Genomic DNA, 18569 nt, shown 5'->3' on the forward strand with positions numbered 1-18569 from the left:
GAGTTGTGACTGTAGTGTGAAAGTCCAAGCCTAGTGCAGTGGGCCCTAAGTGACTTGTTTTGGTTTTTTGTTTTTAAACAAGATCAATGAACTAGCAGAACCCAATAGAAAGGGGCAGACTGCAGTGCACAGACACACAAGAAAGACAGCCCTGGGCCCCAGACTCCAGGTCAAACCAGAGGTGACACTGGCCGCCACCACCCACACAGGCTGGAGCCCACTCTGCAAACAGAACGACATGGCCACTGGAAATCCCAAAGGGGGCTCAGAGTCCATGACCTCTCCTGGAAAGAAAAACAACGTAAGGGGACTGGGCATGCTTTTGCCCGGAGCCACTGTCATGTGGTTCTCTGGCAATGAGTGTCCCATGAGTGGGTCTGTGACTTGCTCTGGGTCTCTCTCAAAGGTCAGTGGCCTCTGACTTCCGGCCTCAATCTTTTCATCCACCGTTCCTGTCAACAGAACATTGCAAACACCCTCTTCTCCATAGGAAATGTATTACTAATTATAGTTAACACGCTGAATACTAGTGCACCCCAAAGGAAAGCCTTTAAAGGGTAGAATTAAGATGGAAAAATATATTTTAAAGATAATAGCTTGGTTATATTAACGGCACAGCATTATTTATCCTCTCTAAAATAATTATTGTTCCAATCAGTAATACTTTAATAAAACAACAATGTAATTGAATATTCTTCGCTTAAAAACAAAATGTTTTAATAATCCCTGACTTCTGGAGTGGACGCCAAGGGAGAGAGGATAGTAAAATACAGATAAAACGGAAACAGAGGGGAAACACTGGAGTTGGAAAGAGTCAAGCATGTAGGTGGATAAGAGATAGGAAAGTAAGGTGCTGGCAGAAGGTCTAGCCAAAATAAATGGTGAGTGAACGAGCTATCCAGAAATCTACGACCCTACAACCCGGCGGGGGAGTTCAATTAGAGCGGACAGCAGAACATGAAAGGAGATGGGGAATGGTAAGGATTAAAAGTTGCAGTGCAGATAGGAGAAGGGAGAAAAGAGTTATTAGTTGTTTGGTTTGGTTTGTTTTTGAGACAGAGTCTCTCTCTATAGTCCTGGCTGACCTGGAGCTCACAAGTAGCCCAGGCTGGCCTTGAACTCAGAGAGATCCTCCTGCCACTGCCTCTCAAGTGCTGAGATTCAAGGTGTATGCCACTGTACCCAGCCCCACACAAAAGTGTAATATATGCTCTTAAAAGGAAGTCAAAACTTCCTTTTATGGTTATAATTAATATACTTTATGCAAGTATATGAAACTTCCAAAGACTAAAAAAAGGTTTAAAAAAAAATAAGCACTAAAATGAAAATTAGGCCTGGCTCAGCACACTGTATTGAAAGGTTTATTCTGGGTTCTGCTTATTCTAGCATTTGGATTTAGGGACTTTTAGGGTCTTTATCCTTCCTACAGTCGCATGTATCTTACTCCACACACAAGTCAAAAGGACTGACAAACGTCCATCCTTCCTATAGCAGTTATTTTATAAAGCAAGTGGAATTGTTATATTTTTAACAAATGAAAATCCACTGAAATTCCTGAGATTTCCTAAACAGTCAGAAAACTCAGACTTTTAAGGACTAGCTTACTGGGTGACACACATTAGTCTTGTCAGCAAGGTCACATGAGATACACACTGAACTGTTCCCACAATGTGCTCTCAGCACTTCTTCCAAAGGCGTTCCCTTTCTCGGGTTGTTACGTTTTAGAATTTATTGACCAGGCACATCTATCAACCATGATGAAGCATTTCCAAGAAGGTCAGAGCTGGTGTGCTTGTAATTTTGGATAGAGAACAAAACAAAACAACTGATATCCCAACCTGGCACCTCCCTGGGATGCTGACGTGTGTAGGGGTGACTCTCATCCATCACTCTGACAAAACATTCTCAGTCAGAGAACACCACCAACCCCCAGCACAGTGCCTGAAATAAACAGTGTGTTCCTCACAACGAACAGCCTACACAGTTGCCCCATCCTCCACTGAGATTCCTTCGAGGGTCACAGGGTACCCAAGAGTATGGCCACCACTTCACTCTTTAAGACCAGGACAACACATGACTTGATTTCCATATAGTCCCTGGAAAGGCACTTTCAGATGTCCTCTTCCTCTGAATCATCTAGTGTGTTTCTTTGGAGACAGCCTTAGCTCTAAGAACCACCTCTTCTGGGGCAAGCCCAGAGAGGGAAATGAACTATTCATGTACAGTGTGCAGGCTAGTCTTATGTTCACTTTGATATAAGCTGGAGTCATCTGAAAGGAGGGAAGTTCAATGAGAAAATGCCTCCATAAAATCCAGCTATCGAGCATTTTCTTAATTAGTGATGGATGGGGGAGGGCCCAGCCTACAGTGAGTGATATCACCCTTGGGCTGGTGGTCCTGGGTTCTATAAGAAGAGCAAGCCAGTAAGCAGCACCCCTCCACAGCCTCTGCATCAGCTCCTGCCTTCAGCTTCCAGCCTTGCCTGAATTCCTGCATTGACTTTCTCCATTGATGGACTACAATGTGGAAGTGTAAGCCAAATAAACGCTTTCCTTCCCAAGCTGTTTTTGGTCATGGTATTTTATCATAGCAATTGTAACCCAAACTAGGGCACAAAGGAAGCTAAAGTCAAGTACCATCAACTCGCAAGGGAGAGGGCACAAAAAGAGACAAGGAAATAATAGGAGTTAATTTAGTGGGGATGGGAATGCGGACTGGGGAGATGAAGAGGCAAAGGGTAGGTTAGTAAACTAAAAATTCTTGAAGCGGCCTTGTGGAAATCGCTCATTTGTAAGCTAAGTAAAAAGTACACACACGTGTACACACACACACACACACACACACACACACACACACACACACACCCCACAGTCTGGTTTCTGGCACACATATGGAATAAGCTCCCATAAAGCCTGGAGAACTCCCCAAGTAGGCAGAGAAGGGTGAGCCCAGGACAGTTTGCATTCACAACAGGTCTCAGGGGACCTGCATAAGGTCCCCTTCAAGTACATCTCCAGGTGAGTCCTGGCCAGCATAGGCCAGAGAAGGCCTCATCGAAAACCTTCCTTGGTTTGGTAACTGTCACATAAGCTAGAGCACACTATAAAACACATACCTTCTGTACACGTAAAGACCCCAACATAAGAACAAAGATCAGATAGGGCCTCCAGCTCTCCATGGTGTCACGACCTCTTAGGTCAGGGTGGCTCAGACCAAGCAGACTGGGCTGAAACAGCTGTCCATCTAAATCTCCCTTTTATGTAATACCAGAGGGGCCTGGGAGCAATGTGAGCCCTCCCACCCACAGTAGACTCCAGAATTCTCCATGCTCTCTGAAAGTTCTGAGGTCGATGCTCTTAATATTCTCCACTGACTTCGGTCACCAGTGGATGGTGGAAGTGCCTCCCTTAAAGACAAAGGAGATCATGGTGCACTCTTGGCTGGTGGGCCCCAGCCTGTTGTCCGGAGGACTGTGATGGTGTGGCCTGTAGCTAACCTGCATAGACACGTAGTAGGAAGAAGAATGAATCTTGGCTAGTCAATGCTACTGACATGCTGGGCATGTTAGTTACTGCAGTACAATCCAGCCTGACTATCCAAATACAAAGAACTTGATCTTCATAACCATGCTGATTTTCTTTCTAGCTATTCTGTCAAAACTGGTGGGTTTTCGTTTGTTTTGTTTTTTGTATTTTTCTGGGAATAGGGATCAGAATCATGTTCTGATGAACTTTCATTTCTGTTCTAGAGCTGTTTTCCATGAAAAATCTGACTCAATCAAGATTTACAAAACATCATTGAACAGCTACAGGAAACACGTGCTATTTAGGGACACACAAACATGGTCAGTGTAGCTAGACTCAAGAAAGTTAACAGGATTCCAGCCATGAAAGTATATTCTCTGCCTACAGTAAAATTAATTTTGAAGTTACTAACTACAGGATCTTTGTAGAGTCTTCCAGAATAAAGAACACACTCCTCTTTGGATGCAGAAATGGAGAGAATACTTTGGAGCAAATGAACATGAAATTACACCACACGCCAGCATTCCCAGAACCACTATAGCCACTCTTGAGACACATCTCTAACACCAAAGTCCTTCTCAAGTCACCTTTAAAGGGAATTAAAATAACAATGAATTCAGCTGTGACCAATCACAAGAAATTAAATAATACAATCAGGCTCCATAAATATTAAAGGAACATCAAGGGGTGCTATGGACAATTTTAAGTCAACAAAGAGCAGTTGTCAGGGAAGGATCGAGCTTCTAAAGCCACTGCAGAAATCAATGGGAGGCCTAGAGGGCCTCATGTTTTTAGGAAACTTGAATTTTACTTTCACATCTCCCCATAAGACAACAAATAAAGCATCCGGTTCAGAGACTTCACTCCAGTGAAGTGAATATTTATAGAACAACTCTAATTCTACCATTCTCCCAGAAAACTATTACAAATGGAAGATTCTCACGTGGTTTGGTCCCAGGGTTCGCGTGCGTGCGTGCGTGCGTGCGTGGGTGCGTGCGTGCGTGTGCACATTTGTGTGCGTGTGTGTGTGTGTGTAGGGGCACACCACTCAGTCCTCAGTGTGGTGGTGTTGAGAGGTGGGTGGTAGGACCTATAAGGAGTGAGGCTCAGGCCTGGTGACATGGTTCAGTGGGGAAAGATGCTTCCGGCGTATGCCTGATAGAAGAGCTGATAAAAGATGGAAGGAGAGAACCAACTCCACAATGCTGTCCTCTGACCTCCACGTACGTGCCTTGGCACGCTCACTGCCCCTGTACATATACATCATTTGCAGCATAGTAATGAGAGTGATAAAGTTTTAAGAAGTGGGGCCTAGTGTGAGCTAATTGGAAATCATGTGACCCCATGCGCCCACTCACAGCCCTGACGTAAACGTGTGCCAACCAGAAGAAAAGGGAGATACATGCTGTAGCGTTTCAGAGTCCCAGGGAAAGATGGAAAGTCCATGCTACTCCTATACCTGTGCAGAAAAGAAAGCATGCTCAAGAACCTGGGCAGTGACGTAAGAGATGCAACAGGGGCTGACTGAGGTCTGCTGATGGGAATTCAGCCCCCAAGGCAGCCCTCCTCGGAGTTAGTGATGGCTTCAGCAAGACGGGGAGTCACCTTAAACATTTGCTGATACACCAACAAGTTAAAAGCATCCATACAAATGAACATAAACATTAGAATGATGTTTGTCACAAGGATTATATTTACTAATTCAACGAAAATAATGTTAGTTGCTGGGCATGATGGAGCACACCTTTAATCCCAGCACTTGGGAGGCAGAAGCAAGGTGGATCTCTGAGTTTGAGGCCAGCCTGGTCTACAGAGAGAGTTCCAGGGTAGATAGGGCTACACAGAGAAACCCTGTCTCCAAAAGAGAGAGAGAGAGAGAGAGAGAGAGAGAGAGAGAGAGAGAGAGAGAGAGAGAGAGAGAGAGAGAGAGAAAATAATGTTGAGATAGAATTATGCCAATAATAAAGATGAGGAGCCAGAGAATTTCACCAAGGGCAAAGTAAAGCCTGTTTATTTATTATGGTTGTATGGCCAACGTGGTATCTAAAAATAATTAACCCAGCTAGTGTTTGTCCGGACAATGAAGCAATAGTTTGAGGTGCTCTCGTGTCTCTACAACCTGACTAAATATCCAGAGGGCAAACAGACAAAGTCCTGAAAGTTCCATGTTTTGCTGGGGTTACGGGAAAGCAAGGTGACGTTTCTTGTTACCTGTCTATTGAAAAAAAAAATGTGTCAGCATGTAGCCCTCTCCTCATAACACTCATGCATGAGGGCCACATTTGAGGGGATGTATTTGTGCCCCGCACTTCCTGAAAACCTGTATGTAATGAGTGGTGGTAGAGGTGCGGCTGGAGAATCACATGATTTGATACCATTTAAATATCTCATTTAATAACAAATATTGTAATTTAATAATCAAAGCCAAGAAAAGGCCATGTCAATCCATATGAGAAAAAATGCCTACCCAAGGGGTGATGTGATCACCCCTCCCCCTGAAGGAATTCATAGCCAGGCCTCATTTCCACTTGCTTAGACTGTAGAACCAACTGGATGTCCTCTCTAGCAAACCTTATAGACCACCCCCTCTACCTCATTGTGCCAAGTGTCCTGGCCTTCCAGCCTCATCCTGTGTGTGTTTTTCTCTAGTAGATATTCTCTACGAGATCTGAAACCCAATGATCTTGCTGATGGCAGGGTCAGTGGGCCATAGCAGGCCATAGCGGGCAGCCAGCTGGGTTACAGTGGACAGGTAATTGAGTACAACAAAGACCACGATCGATACCACAGCTACCATAGAGGATCTTCCCATTACCTGGTGTGACTCGGGCAAAATGCAACTGGCCAGGTCTCCTTTCCAAGAACTGGCGAATGCCGTCACCAGGAGCACCCCCCCCATCTAGATGCTATGAACCAATAGGCTCCTTAGTTCCTGCTTCCGGATGGGGCGGGTCAATGGTAAGTGCTGCAAGAACTGGCCACCCAACAGGATTCATGACCAGCAGCCCAGGGACAGGGCCATCTGCACAAGCAAGCTGGGAGAACACAGCATGCTTCACCACGCCAGGCCTGGGGACAGTTTGCCGAGAACGGGAACTGCACTTATTTTGGGCAATTTGGGTTGGGTTTCTCACTCCATTTTACTGCTGGTCAGAGGAGAATTTGGCCAGTACTGGTACTACATGTAGCTGTTGGAATCTGCAACCAGGACTATTTGATGCCGCACCTAGCCCTCATCAATCCTGCTGCCATTGACCAGTCTCTGTCCTTTCACTGTATAGCCTGCCTGCTGCTCAACTCAGCCCCAGGAAAAGGGACAAATCAACAGGATTTCCCATTCCACCAAGTGGGTCAGAGCTGGTTCCACAACCACAGTCACCTGGCTTTCCTCAAGACTCCTGTGTCCACAGGGGGCCTCTGTATCATAGTCACCGGTTCCTCCCAACTGTCCTTACCCACCCGGCATCTGAGTCCCAGCTCTGAGCTGGGACCCTTCAGCCCTGGCTGCACAGTCGAGGCCCGGGGCTGAAGATGTTCCGGCTTGGCCTCACACAACCGCTCACAAGGGTTCAGAGCCTGACCAGATGTCACACAGACTGCAGTAACAGCCAGGCCCAGCTGCTTACCCCAGCTTGGGCTCTGTCTGACACCCGCAGGTTCCTCTGAGGACCCGTTTTCTCAGGTGAGATTTCATTTCTTGGGCAGTACCGCTCTTATGACTGAACCACACTCGACTGCTCTAAAGGCAAAGGGCTGTTCCGAGTTGCATCCGAATCAGAAGACTGGCTGTTGCCGAGGCTCAGGTTCCCTAGCCTTCTTCCCTCCTTTCAGGTAAGGAAGGCTCACGAGACAACCTGCTGCTGGGAAGACCACTGGAAGTTCTGCAGATGGGAGCTGAGCCTGGGCAAGCTGATCAAATGCTTAAAATTACCTTGATTCTCAGATGCCTGGGGGAATTCACAGAAAGTGGGGGTGGGCGGGGGGGGGGGGGTGGCAGCGCATGCCTTTAATTCCAGCACTCGGAAGGCAGAGGCAGGTGGATCTCTGTGAGTTTGAGGCCAGCCTGGACTACAGAGTGAGTTCTAGGAAAGGCTCCAAAGCTACACAGAAAAACCCTGACTCGGGAGTGGGGAGGGGGAGTGGGGGGGTGATATACAGAGGTGCACGCACGCCAGCACCAGTTAGTCTCACTCTGCCCTGCCGTGGACACTGGTAAACCTCACCATGTCCCAAGTGGTTTTGTGAACACGGGCTCAAATAAGCAACCCTCAGCTAGCACTTTCCTCACACTTGAACAGAAAGCTAAGTACAGGCAATGTGACAGTCCGCCTGGCACCCAGATAGCCGGGGCCAGAGACCAGCTCACACAGCTACTCTCTGAAGCCTCCACAGAAGAGATCCTACCGCTTCTCCCGTCAGCAATACCCTGAAAATTACGAGGTCCAGGGAGAGCAGAGCGAGGTTTGGCATGTTCATTTTCTAAAAGGACCCTGACGGGATCCTGGCCATATCCAGTCCTCACAGAGGCCCTAGGACGAGGGAGGTACTGCCTGACAACAGAGCCACTCTAAATGCGGTCCCCAGCCCAGGCACTCTGCACCCATCTGTGCAGCCATGCCCTTGGTGCCAATCCTCGAACCCAAGCCTCAAGGACAGACCTGAATATGTCCCTTCTAACTCTTCTACTGAGCAAGGGCTTTGGCGGGTCACATGGCCAGCGAGTGTCTCTGTACCCTTCCCCACGGCCATCTCATGCCCCAGGAGACAGAGGCCTCAACTTACCTGTGCTGCCCAGAGGTAGTCCAGCCGCAGTCGAACATCCACTTGCCTGGCATGCAGGGCCAGTGTGCATGAGAATAGCAGGATAGCCATGATTGGCTCATAGCTGCGCCCAGAGAGGGCACCGCCCCTGGGGAGGTGGAGAAGAAACCCCATCAGTGTCGGTTTCCAGGCAAGACATGGTCATCAAACCCTAGGTCTGGGCAGAGAGCCATCTCTGAGTAGTGAGGCCTACAGCTTGTGGTCCTGACCCCAGGCCTGACACTCATCTCAGCCAAAAGTTAGAGGCTTTGCTAGAGTCTGGACTGAAAAGGAGAAATGGGCCGGGTGGCAGTAGCATACACCTTTAATCCCAGCACTTGGGAGGCAGAGCCAAGCAGATCTCTGTGAGTTCGAGGCCAGCCTGATCTACAGAGCGAGATCCAGGACAGGCACCAAAACTACACGGAGAAACCCTGTCTTGAAAAACAAACGGGGGGGGGGGAGGAGCCACTAACCTAAGTAAAATTGTATATATTTGGTTCACATTGGCTTTCTAATTGGTGCACATGCACAAGTGTGTGTGCGTGTGCGTGCGTGCGTGCGTGCATGTGTGTGTGTATGTGTGTGTAAGAGATAGGGAGGGAGGGAGAGAGTGCTATGACTGTACAGTTCACAACTGAGGCGATGATCAAGAATAATAGAGATGAATGCAAACTATTATCCGCGGAGAATGATGATTAATATCACCCCGTCTGGAGTATTCCGCCCGGGCACCACACTTACCCAACCTTGGTGTATCCACTGAGCTCCAGGACCAGGATGTAGGATGTGGTCAGCCCAGACAGCAGGATCATCTTTGGCAAGGAGGACACCCGCAGGAATATGGCTAGTGGAAGGGTGCCCACCAGGCAGCAGAGCAGGGCGTGGTGTGCAGACTCACAGGGCAGGGCAGGCAGCACAGTGCGCCGGCCGCCAGCCGCAAGGACCACTAGGGAGCTGTTGGACTGAGAGCTCCAGGCCCAGGGCAGGCAGCCCACCTGGGGAGCAAGGGCAGGAAGGCTTAGGAAGGCCCAGGCCACGTATAGCAGCCCCTGGGAAGACTGGAGCGTCCCAGCCTCAATGATCCCCCAGCCTTCTGCAGTAGCCACTCCCCGGCCTCTGACACCACCAGCCAGGCGTAAACTGCCTCTGCTGCTGCAGCCTGCAAAGGCTCCTGACTATCTATAGGAAAGGCGGGGGATGAGCAAGGTGGACCAGGTAGTACCCAGCTCCTGCCTGGTCTCCAAGACCCGCAACTCCATCTTGTGTCACAGCTCCATCCACTCCTACCACCCCGACTATGTCTCCTAGCTCCTGGCTCAGCTTCTCCAGCCTGTTGCTCCAGCCCCCCACCCCATGCATACCAAAAGTTAGTGACACTCACCACACATCCTTGAGCTACTGAGTAGATTAAGACCACTATGAATACACACAAAACAGTGCGAATCTGGATCGTTAGGCACCCTGGAAAACACTGAACAAAGAAACCTCACTTTAGAGCTAGGGATGCAGCTCAGTGGTAGAGTGTTGCCTAGCATGTGCAAGGCTCTGGATTGTAAGTTCAGCAATCCACAGGGTGGGGGGGAATGTGGGGGAAGCTTTAAAAACTACGCTGTGATTATGAAGTAACTTGATGGTCACAGCAAGCCATCCAAGCGAGGCAGGATGGGAAGGGTGTCTTGCCTGTTTCTAGAGGCTTATTAGGTCTTCATCCTCCTATGCAGAAGTTTTCCTTATTTCTATCTATTTATTTCCCATGTAAAGAACTTGCCAAAAAAATTCAGAACACAGGGACACAGACACAGACACAGACACACACACACACACACACACACACACACACACATAGCATTTAAATTTAAAGGAGAAACACCCACCCATCTCCCTCTCCTAGGCACATTGACTGGCACCAAAAGTAACTGAGTAGAAGCACTGGGCATTTTTGTTATAATGCATTCTCCAACCTCAGGAATTCCATTTACCCCTCCTTCCTCTCTCTTTCCATCTCTGTCTTTCTCTCTCTATGTGTCTGTCTGTCTGTCTGTCTGTCTCTCTCTCTCTCTCTCTCTCTCTCTCTCTCTCTCTCTCTCTCATATTCTCAAAGTTTGTCATCACAGACAGGTTTAATAGAATTCTTCAGTAACTAGAAATTTTATTCATAATCTATTGACTTTGAATACAGTCTAAAATATTTAGCAGGTACTTTCAAGGATGAAATAGGAAGTTCTTCATGCTCATAGTCCTAAAAACAAGAGTATAGATTACAATATGCATACAGAGTCCCTTATAGAAAACAACATATGCAGACAGAGCCTGGGTCTGGGACTACGCCATCCTTCCCACAGAGCTGGGAGTGTTGCTCTTCTTGCTTAAAAACTGGGGGAAACTGCCATCAATACAACCATCTCAGGATCATAGATTCTGGGGTCTGGACAGAGTGGTGTGGGCAGCATATGTAGCCAGCAGGTCTTTGGTCTGGGTTTCCAGACACTACAGTGCGTCCCCAGAAGCCTAGTCTCAGCTAACCTCAGACAGAAGAGGCACCATTTGGTAGGAAGCTCAAGGGCTCTTCTGATCTTGCCTCTCTATACATTTCCCTCTTGATCTGATCTCTGCCACTGGGGAAGGCACAGCTTCAAGTCCCTGATCATCAGAGAATGTCCCCAGCTTCTGTCACAACTTGGCTTGGTGTGGTTGGGAATCCATCCAGAGATACCAACAGATCCCAATCTGATCCACACACAGGTCCAGGAGCAAAGACCTTGGAGCCAGGTCCTGCCATGCTGTACAGGTAACTACTCCTAAGAGCAGCTCTTGACCTGCTGCTATGGAGGCAGGCCAGCAGAGGAGAGATTTTAGTATCCTGCATGTATAATAAACCAAGCTATATCTTCCAGGAACTAACCTACTTACCATTTTATACCTCTGTATAATTGGGCATGCATATGATTAAAATCAGATGTATTACAGGAAGGGACATTCTCTGTAGGAAAAGTAAATATATATGACCTAATCTATCAATCAAAACAGAGAACTGCCCACTTGACATCCTTAGTAACCAAATTCCTCCTTCTCTCAAGCCCCATGTAAGGACACATTGAGAACTCTCCCATGTGGCCCACTTGAGAGTGTACCCCTTTTGAATCTAAACTATGGATTTGAGCCAATGAAATAATCTTGCTTTCTTTGCAGACAGATCTGTGTAAACTCTTAATTTTCAATTTTTGGATAAGCCTAGAACCTGGAAACACCTGACCCAGCCCCTGACAATGGTAACACTGGGACTTGACAGAAATGGAATGTCAGACCTTTGCTAAGCTACCACAAGCCCTGAGCTGCCCATCGTGAGCTGGGTGTTATCTGGCAAAAGTGGTCGCACACAACAGCACCTCGTCATCAAATGAACATGGTGTACTCCACAACACTGAACTCAAGACTCAGCAACACAGACTTCCATTCACCAAGGCCAGTCTGGCCCCAGCCTCTGCACAGCCTAGGCATAACAATGGGCACCATTCATGAGTCTTACAGAAGCTTCATGATGCAGCAGGTTCCACAGAACAGTTCTGGAAACTTGCTAACAGTGCCAGGGAGGTGACAGTATCTTGCAAGTTTCTCCAGGACTCTGTAGATACTCAAAACTAGCAACCCATACAAGTAGTACATCAGGTCATGCTAGTCCAGGGCCAGAAGGACAGCCACATAAGCAGAAACCATGCAAAGTAACTTCAGTAATTAACAGGCAAGACTGGGATTCTCCCATAAACCCTTAGAAATGTTTGTTAACCTATCAAAACCTCTATTCAGGATGTAAATTATAGCAAAATAAAAAGCTAACAAAATAAGCACTCATTTAGCACATTTGGTATAGACAATGGTTCTTAATGGCCCCTGGTTTCTCACCCCAGTTCTTGCGCCAAAGACTGAGTCACCTGACATTATACCACTACAGAAGAGATTCTAGGTTTGTAACAAGTCATTCAGATGGGAGTAACTCACGCATCTAACCTAATCACATGACATATTTAGAAGCAGAACTATTTATTTGCTGCACCAAAGCTCTTTAGCTGGTGGCAACCTCACTGCCCATTTCTCCCCACTCCCATGCTTTTGGAGCTACATCCAAAGAAACACTGTGGGCCAATGCCACAGAGCTTTGGCATCTATGATAATTAATAAAGAAATAACTCACAGATTAGGAAACATTGTTTGTAAAGCATACAGATGATGAGGGGATAAATAACCAAAATACATATGGAACACAGACAATTCAATAGCAAGTAAACGAATAATTCAATTTTTAAACCAGCAAAGGATTTAACATATGCTTTGCAAGTGAATATAGACAAAAGTCTGATGCTGATATGGGGGCAGCATTCATCACAAATCACCGGAGACATACCAACTAAAACCATAATGAGATGCTCACGCCCGGCTAGAGTGACTTCTCAAGTGACAAGTGACAACCACAGGGGCGGGAATGCACATTAGCACAACCATTGCAGAAAGAAGAATGGAGATCTGTCCTCACACTAAGAGCAGAACGGCCATGTGAGCCAGCAATCCTCCCACTAGCTCTACATCCAAAAGAAAGAAATCAATATGACGAAGAGGAGACAGGCGGTGTAGCTAGCAGGGTGCTTGTCTGGGACACACAAATTCCTGAGGTCCACCCCCAGCACTGCATGAAACAAGGTGTGGATCACACGCCTGGAACCCCAGAACTCAAGAGGTAGAAGGAGGAGGTCCAGAATTTCCCTGACCGCAGGGCAAGTTGGAGATCTCTCTGGGATACAGGAGATTCTCTCTCAGAAAATTAAGTGAAGGCGAGGCTGCTGCTCTCCCACGTTCATGTCAGCCCTACTCACAGTAGCCAAGATGGAGTCGACCGAACCCACAGTATCCTGCTGATCGATGGGCAGACAAAGAGGAGCGGAGTACCATTCAGCCTCGTTAAAGAAGCAAATCCTCCCAATTTGTACCACCAAACATTGGTAAACCTGGAGGAAGTTACTTTAAGTAAAGAAAACCCCATGCAGAAATACACTGCATGATCTCACTTGGGTGTGGCATCGAAGACTCAAATTCACAGACGTGGAGTGAAGAATGGTAGATGCCAGAAGATCGGGTAAGGAGTTCATGGGAGAATGCTGCAAAATTTCGGTTAGATGGGAAGAATGAGGTTGTGAGACGGACCGCACAGTTTAGCAGCTACAGTGAATGGCAATGTATTACAGGCTTCAAAACTGCTCTCAGGACAAAACAAACAAACAAAAAAGCCACCGTGTGTGAATAACAAATATGTTCACTTGCTTGAGTTAATCATTCTGCAACATAAAAATAGCATCATATTGTATCCAATAAATATATTTGATAACTATTTTTAATTAAAAATAAAAATGTAAGGAAAAAAATAAAAGAGCTTTTTCTGGATGGTGGAAGGAGGGAAGATGGAGTGGACTGCTAGAAAGGGTCGCTGTGCCACTGAGGATTTGGAGGAGGAGGGCGCAGCAGCAGCCAGCAAGGAAAGGATGAGTCTCACAACTGCCCAGAACTGAATTCTACCAACCAGAATGGACCTGGCGTCAGTCATTCCCCACAGCCTTTTGAGACGCCGCGGCACCTGCTCTTAGATATCAAGAGACATATAGATAGATGGACTACACTCTCTAGAGCTGGGAGCTCACAAACAGAGATGTTGTGTGTCTGTTGGCTGTGGCTATCTCAGGAAGCAGCAGGAAACGGAGATGATTTTGACATGCTATTCATCAGTCAGGGATGCTTTAGGAAGAGTCTATCTTGGCAACTGTCAATAGCATGGCAGTGAGCACCCGAGTCCAGTTGCCTCCTCATGCTGACTTCCTTTCTCTGGGAAGGACTTCAGCGGTAGGAACAAATGGGAAAATTTCCAAGGAGCAAGGTAGAAAAGGTGTCCTTGCTTTACCTCTCCTGGGTCTGCAAACCTCAGACTCCAGTCCAGAGGCTGGCACCAGCCTCATCACAGTCAGGTCCCTGTGCAGATGGATATGCACATCGTCCATGTTCTGCTCCTCTGAGTGCACCCGGTGGAGGCTGACACCCCAAGCAGGAGGCTAATGGATCTTTTGAATGACTTGGAGAGCAGAGTCTCCTGTTCTAGGTGCATGATCCTGTCTGGTAGACGTAAGCTGGGACTGCTATCATATTGTGGCCTCCTCAAGGGAGGCCAGCATTGGGCCAATACTAGCACTAAGCGGCAGAGAAACTATGCAAAATGAAACAGTCATCTGGCTTGAAGCAACCCTGGGTTCTTCCTCCAGTCCTCTCTGTCCCGTGCTCAGTATTGAGCTTGTGAATGTACTTAACGAACTAAGTAGGAAGTGAGCTGTCTTTAGGAACTGGGGCCAATGCAACTGTCCCCATGGCCACTGTGGAGGAAAGTATATCTACACTGTCAATGCCATAGTCTCCTTGGAGATATATCCCAGCAGCTGTCCCTAGTCCTACCTGTGTGGCTGCCCATGCTGGATTCTCTCCTGCTTGCTGACCTGCCCCATTGTCCCCGCTCCCCCGGCCTCTATGCCACCAACTGTTCCCACAGCCTCCGTACTAGCCTAATCATCCCCCAAATGAAGCGTAGAGCCCAGCACAGCCCAGAGGACACCAGGCATCATGCACCACTTTAGTTCATCCACCCTGACCTGGTGCACCCTTCTGGGAGCTGAGTTTACCCCCCCCCAGGCCCCCTCCCACGCCTCTGCTCCAGCTGAGAGCAGGTTCCTCTCTGTTTCCCATGTGTCCGCTGGCATGAATCCAGGCACCAGAGAAGGCCAACCTCTGAAGCTTTGGGAGCTGCCGCTTCAGAAACACCCATTTAGGAAATCCTCCATGCTGCTCTTTGGTGAGGCTGGGAGTGGGCAGGGGAGGCCAGCTGACTTGACTGTTAACATCCAGGAGTTGTTATTCTGGCCTGAGTCCCCATCCAGGCGTGCAGCTGTGTTTTCACAGGGGGTGGTTTCGGGCAGGCCATCACAATTTGGTCTCCCAGGACATGCATACTACAGCGCTGGGTGGTGTTTGTACTTGAATATTAGTTTTTTAGGCAAGATGTTAGGTCATGAAGACAGTGGTATGACTCTGCCCCGGGGGAATTGGGGTCCCCTGATGAGCTGCTGGGTGGGGCCCCAGGGGCTCTGTGTTCCCCAGCTATGCTGTGGGGTACTGTCTGCACGCGCCACCCCCCCCAGCCCTGTGCCACCCACACACACACAACTTCACACTTCTTGCATGTATTGTGCTGTTTGCACACCATCATGTAGACATACTGGCTCCCGTCGATGACAGCTTTGGAAATTACGATCCTGATGTCGTGCTTTCGTTGAAATTCTATGACAAAGGCAATACTGTTTGAAGCCGGAAATTTCAAACTAAATGTCACTCAACCTATGGGAGCCAACAAGCGGTAAATGTAGTCTTAATATAGAGTATTTTTTAAATTAGAAAAAAAAAAAAGTCAAGATGTGCCTGGGAATAATGATGGCGTTAAGTGAGTGAGACTGGACTAAATCCTCTCAGGGGGTTTCAGTTTTCAATAATTATACAAAAGTAAGCCTAGGTCTAACATCACCAGTCGGGAGGGGTGTGCTGGAGATGGGGCACTGGGAAATAGGCTGAGCCTATGAGGAAAGGTCCCAGGGCCAAGAGAAACAGAACTCTAAGAGGCAATGAGTGGGCAAGAATATGATGCTCAGCCTTTGTTCCAAAGACCCAAACTACACTTGAGTGTCAGGGTCATGACAGCAAAGAGAGCCCACCTGAGACCAGTAGCATGGACACACAAGAAACAAACTATCCTGGACTCTCCAACCAAGTTGCAAAGTCGATGCTTCAAGATCCTTGTCCATCAATACTTACCACCCACTGACTGTGCCAAGAAGGCAGCCCCCCAAAACACTGCATAGGGTACAGTATACTGGACTTCACCAGCACCTGTCATGTGGGCAGATATCTTCTACTTGCCGCTGAGAATGAAGGATGGCACCACTTTGCCATGAGTCTACACATAGAGTACTCAGGTATGTGAGTCTTGGACACAGACTCACATACCTGGACACCTGTAGAAGACACACAAACATACCTGGACCCGCGTGATGTGCAGGTACAGGATACAGGCCACCAAGAAGCAGATCGAAAACACCAGCAGCAGCAGGACAGCCACACTCCTGGAGACAGAGGACACAGGTCACCGTTAGGTGGGAGCCAGGTACCATGTATCAGATAGGTGCCTCAGAGCTGGGCCTCTCTTCCTGGCCCCCAGAACCTCACAAGGAAGCATTGCATTATTCACTTGTCACGGGCCCTGGGGACTCACTTCACCTGGTTCTCTCCTAGTGAAGACACTTGGGGCTCCTGGGTGAGGTTCCCAAGACCATCCTCATCCATACTACCTCACCCCAAAGTTCAGCCTTGGCTTCAGGTCACATGACTTTCTGAAAGACCTTTTGTCCTAATGGAGGAAATGTTCAACTTCATGGAGCTGTACTATTGATATTTGTCTGGGAAAGATGTTTCTAGAAAAAAAAAAAAAACATAACCCCTAGACAAAACCATCCAGTAGACTGCCAAGTTCACAGCTGTCTGCGCAGCCCACAGCCAAGGCTTCCTGTTCGTAACAGGTATAGAGAAATTCTATGTGCTTTCTGAAAACTCTAGGGAGATGTTATGCCCTCAAGGTAGGTCCTACTAGGAAACAAGGGCCCAAAGCAAAGGACACCTGAAGACTTCCTGGTGTCTTCCTGGACCCAAACAAAAACTCCAAGCCTATAAAGACTTATATGATGGTTCACTGTCATTTCAATCACTAGAGTTTCTTCCTTTGTAGTGTCGACTCTTTTATTTTTTTTCATTTTAATGTTTTTTAAAGTGATATGGACCCAGAAAGCAGAAAAGCTACGTGGTCTCCTCAGAAGCTCCTCTGAGGACAAAAAAGTGCATGCCACATGAATGAAGAACCCAAAAAAACAACAAACAAACAAAACCCAAAAAACAAAAAACAAAAACAACAACAACAAAAACAGAAAGCCTTGGAGTTCAACAAATGAAAAACTAAAAACAGTGACGATGCTGTATGCCAACAGGCTTGTCAAAGTACTGACTAGAGTGTAGAAGGAAGGAAGGCCGGTGGCCGGTGCCCTCCTCAAATGCCAGGCACAACAGAAGAGTGCCTGGGACGTGGATCTCTAGCACATAAGGACACCCAGGTCCAACCCCAGGGTTTGGTTTCAGAGTGACATGGGTTTGAACACTTGGTCCCCGGACAGTGGCCCTCTCTGGGTAGGCTGCCAACAACCACTTCAGGATGTGGAGCCTCCCGGGAGGAAGTGAGTCCCAGAGGATGGGCCTCGAGTCACACACACACTCCACGTCTAGATCCATCCTGACGTGAGCTGACAGCCTCAGGCTCCTACCACCAAAGCTGAAAGTCTCTCCTGATGCCACGTTTCCCGTCATGGCGAACTGTAGCTTCCGACCGGGAGAACAAATCAGCCCTCCTTCCCTTCGGCCAGTCACAAAAACAAGAAAAATAACCAGTACCCACGGAGACCTGGGATTCGTGGTCACCTGCCCCTGTCACTGACGGGCTAGCGCGGGAGCAGCACTTACTGTGGAATTATCAGAAGGTAGACAAGCCCAAATAAGGCAGCCAGGATGAGGGCGAGGACAACAGCGCTGGTGAAGTACTCATCCTGAAGCTGGTGGTACTGTGGGGGAGGGGGGAGAGGGAGACGGGAGGAGGAGGAGGGAGAGAGAGAGAGAGAACAAGAGATTGATCAACCCCCCTCGAAAACACAGAGTCCTGGGGGACATGGACAAGGACGAAGCCCCCCAGCCACGTACTTTTTGCTCTCGTTCGACATGTTTGTACTTCAGGGTAAAGAAGTTCAGGTCTGCCATCTCCAGCTCTGTCTGGCGGGCTTCAAGAAGACGGCTGATGTACCTGTTGACACGTGTGCCCGGGGTGGTGTAGACCACGTTGGTAGAGAAAGATGAGCGGTTTCTGAGCTTCTCCGAGGCTGTTCTCAGTGCCCTCCGCTGTAGCCGCCACAGAAATAGAGAAAATAGCATCAAACGCTCCACCCTTTGAACAAAAGCACCCAAGTACACTTGATAGTCAGCCATCCCTTATCTGCTGCAGTCTGGGCTAGGTTCAGAACGCTGAGACACTGTCATAGCGCCGCCCCCTGCTGACCAGAGTTGGCAAGGGCG

General features: G+C 48.0%; 1 protein-coding gene and 1 long non-coding RNA gene across 3 annotated transcripts in view; one reads left to right on the top strand and one right to left on the bottom strand.

Moving 5' to 3' along the window:
* Positions 1–18569, bottom strand: part of Adcy1 (adenylate cyclase 1) — a 128280-nt gene that overhangs the window by 24864 nt on the left and 84847 nt on the right. The window contains exons 9-14 of the mRNA XM_028870541.2: positions 18201–18395; positions 17967–18064; positions 16441–16525; positions 9709–9798; positions 9069–9322; positions 8307–8433 (exon numbers count right to left, since the gene is read on the bottom strand). Of these exons, the coding sequence (XP_028726374.1) occupies positions 8307–8433; positions 9069–9322; positions 9709–9798; positions 16441–16525; positions 17967–18064; positions 18201–18395 (849 nt within the window). The remainder of the gene's footprint in view (positions 1–8306; positions 8434–9068; positions 9323–9708; positions 9799–16440; positions 16526–17966; positions 18065–18200; positions 18396–18569) is intronic.
* LOC119088641 lies at positions 6472–12169 on the top strand. Of its 2 annotated transcripts, none has more exons than XR_005092324.1 (2): positions 6472–7355; positions 11558–12169. It is a non-coding gene; the product is annotated as an uncharacterized LOC119088641 (long non-coding RNA). The 2 variants fall into 2 exon arrangements; XR_005092325.1 differs by having other exon boundaries at positions 11563–12169.

This window comes from Peromyscus leucopus, chromosome 10, assembly GCF_004664715.2.
Source record: "Peromyscus leucopus breed LL Stock chromosome 10, UCI_PerLeu_2.1, whole genome shotgun sequence".
Classification (NCBI taxonomy): domain Eukaryota; kingdom Metazoa; phylum Chordata; class Mammalia; order Rodentia; family Cricetidae; genus Peromyscus; species Peromyscus leucopus.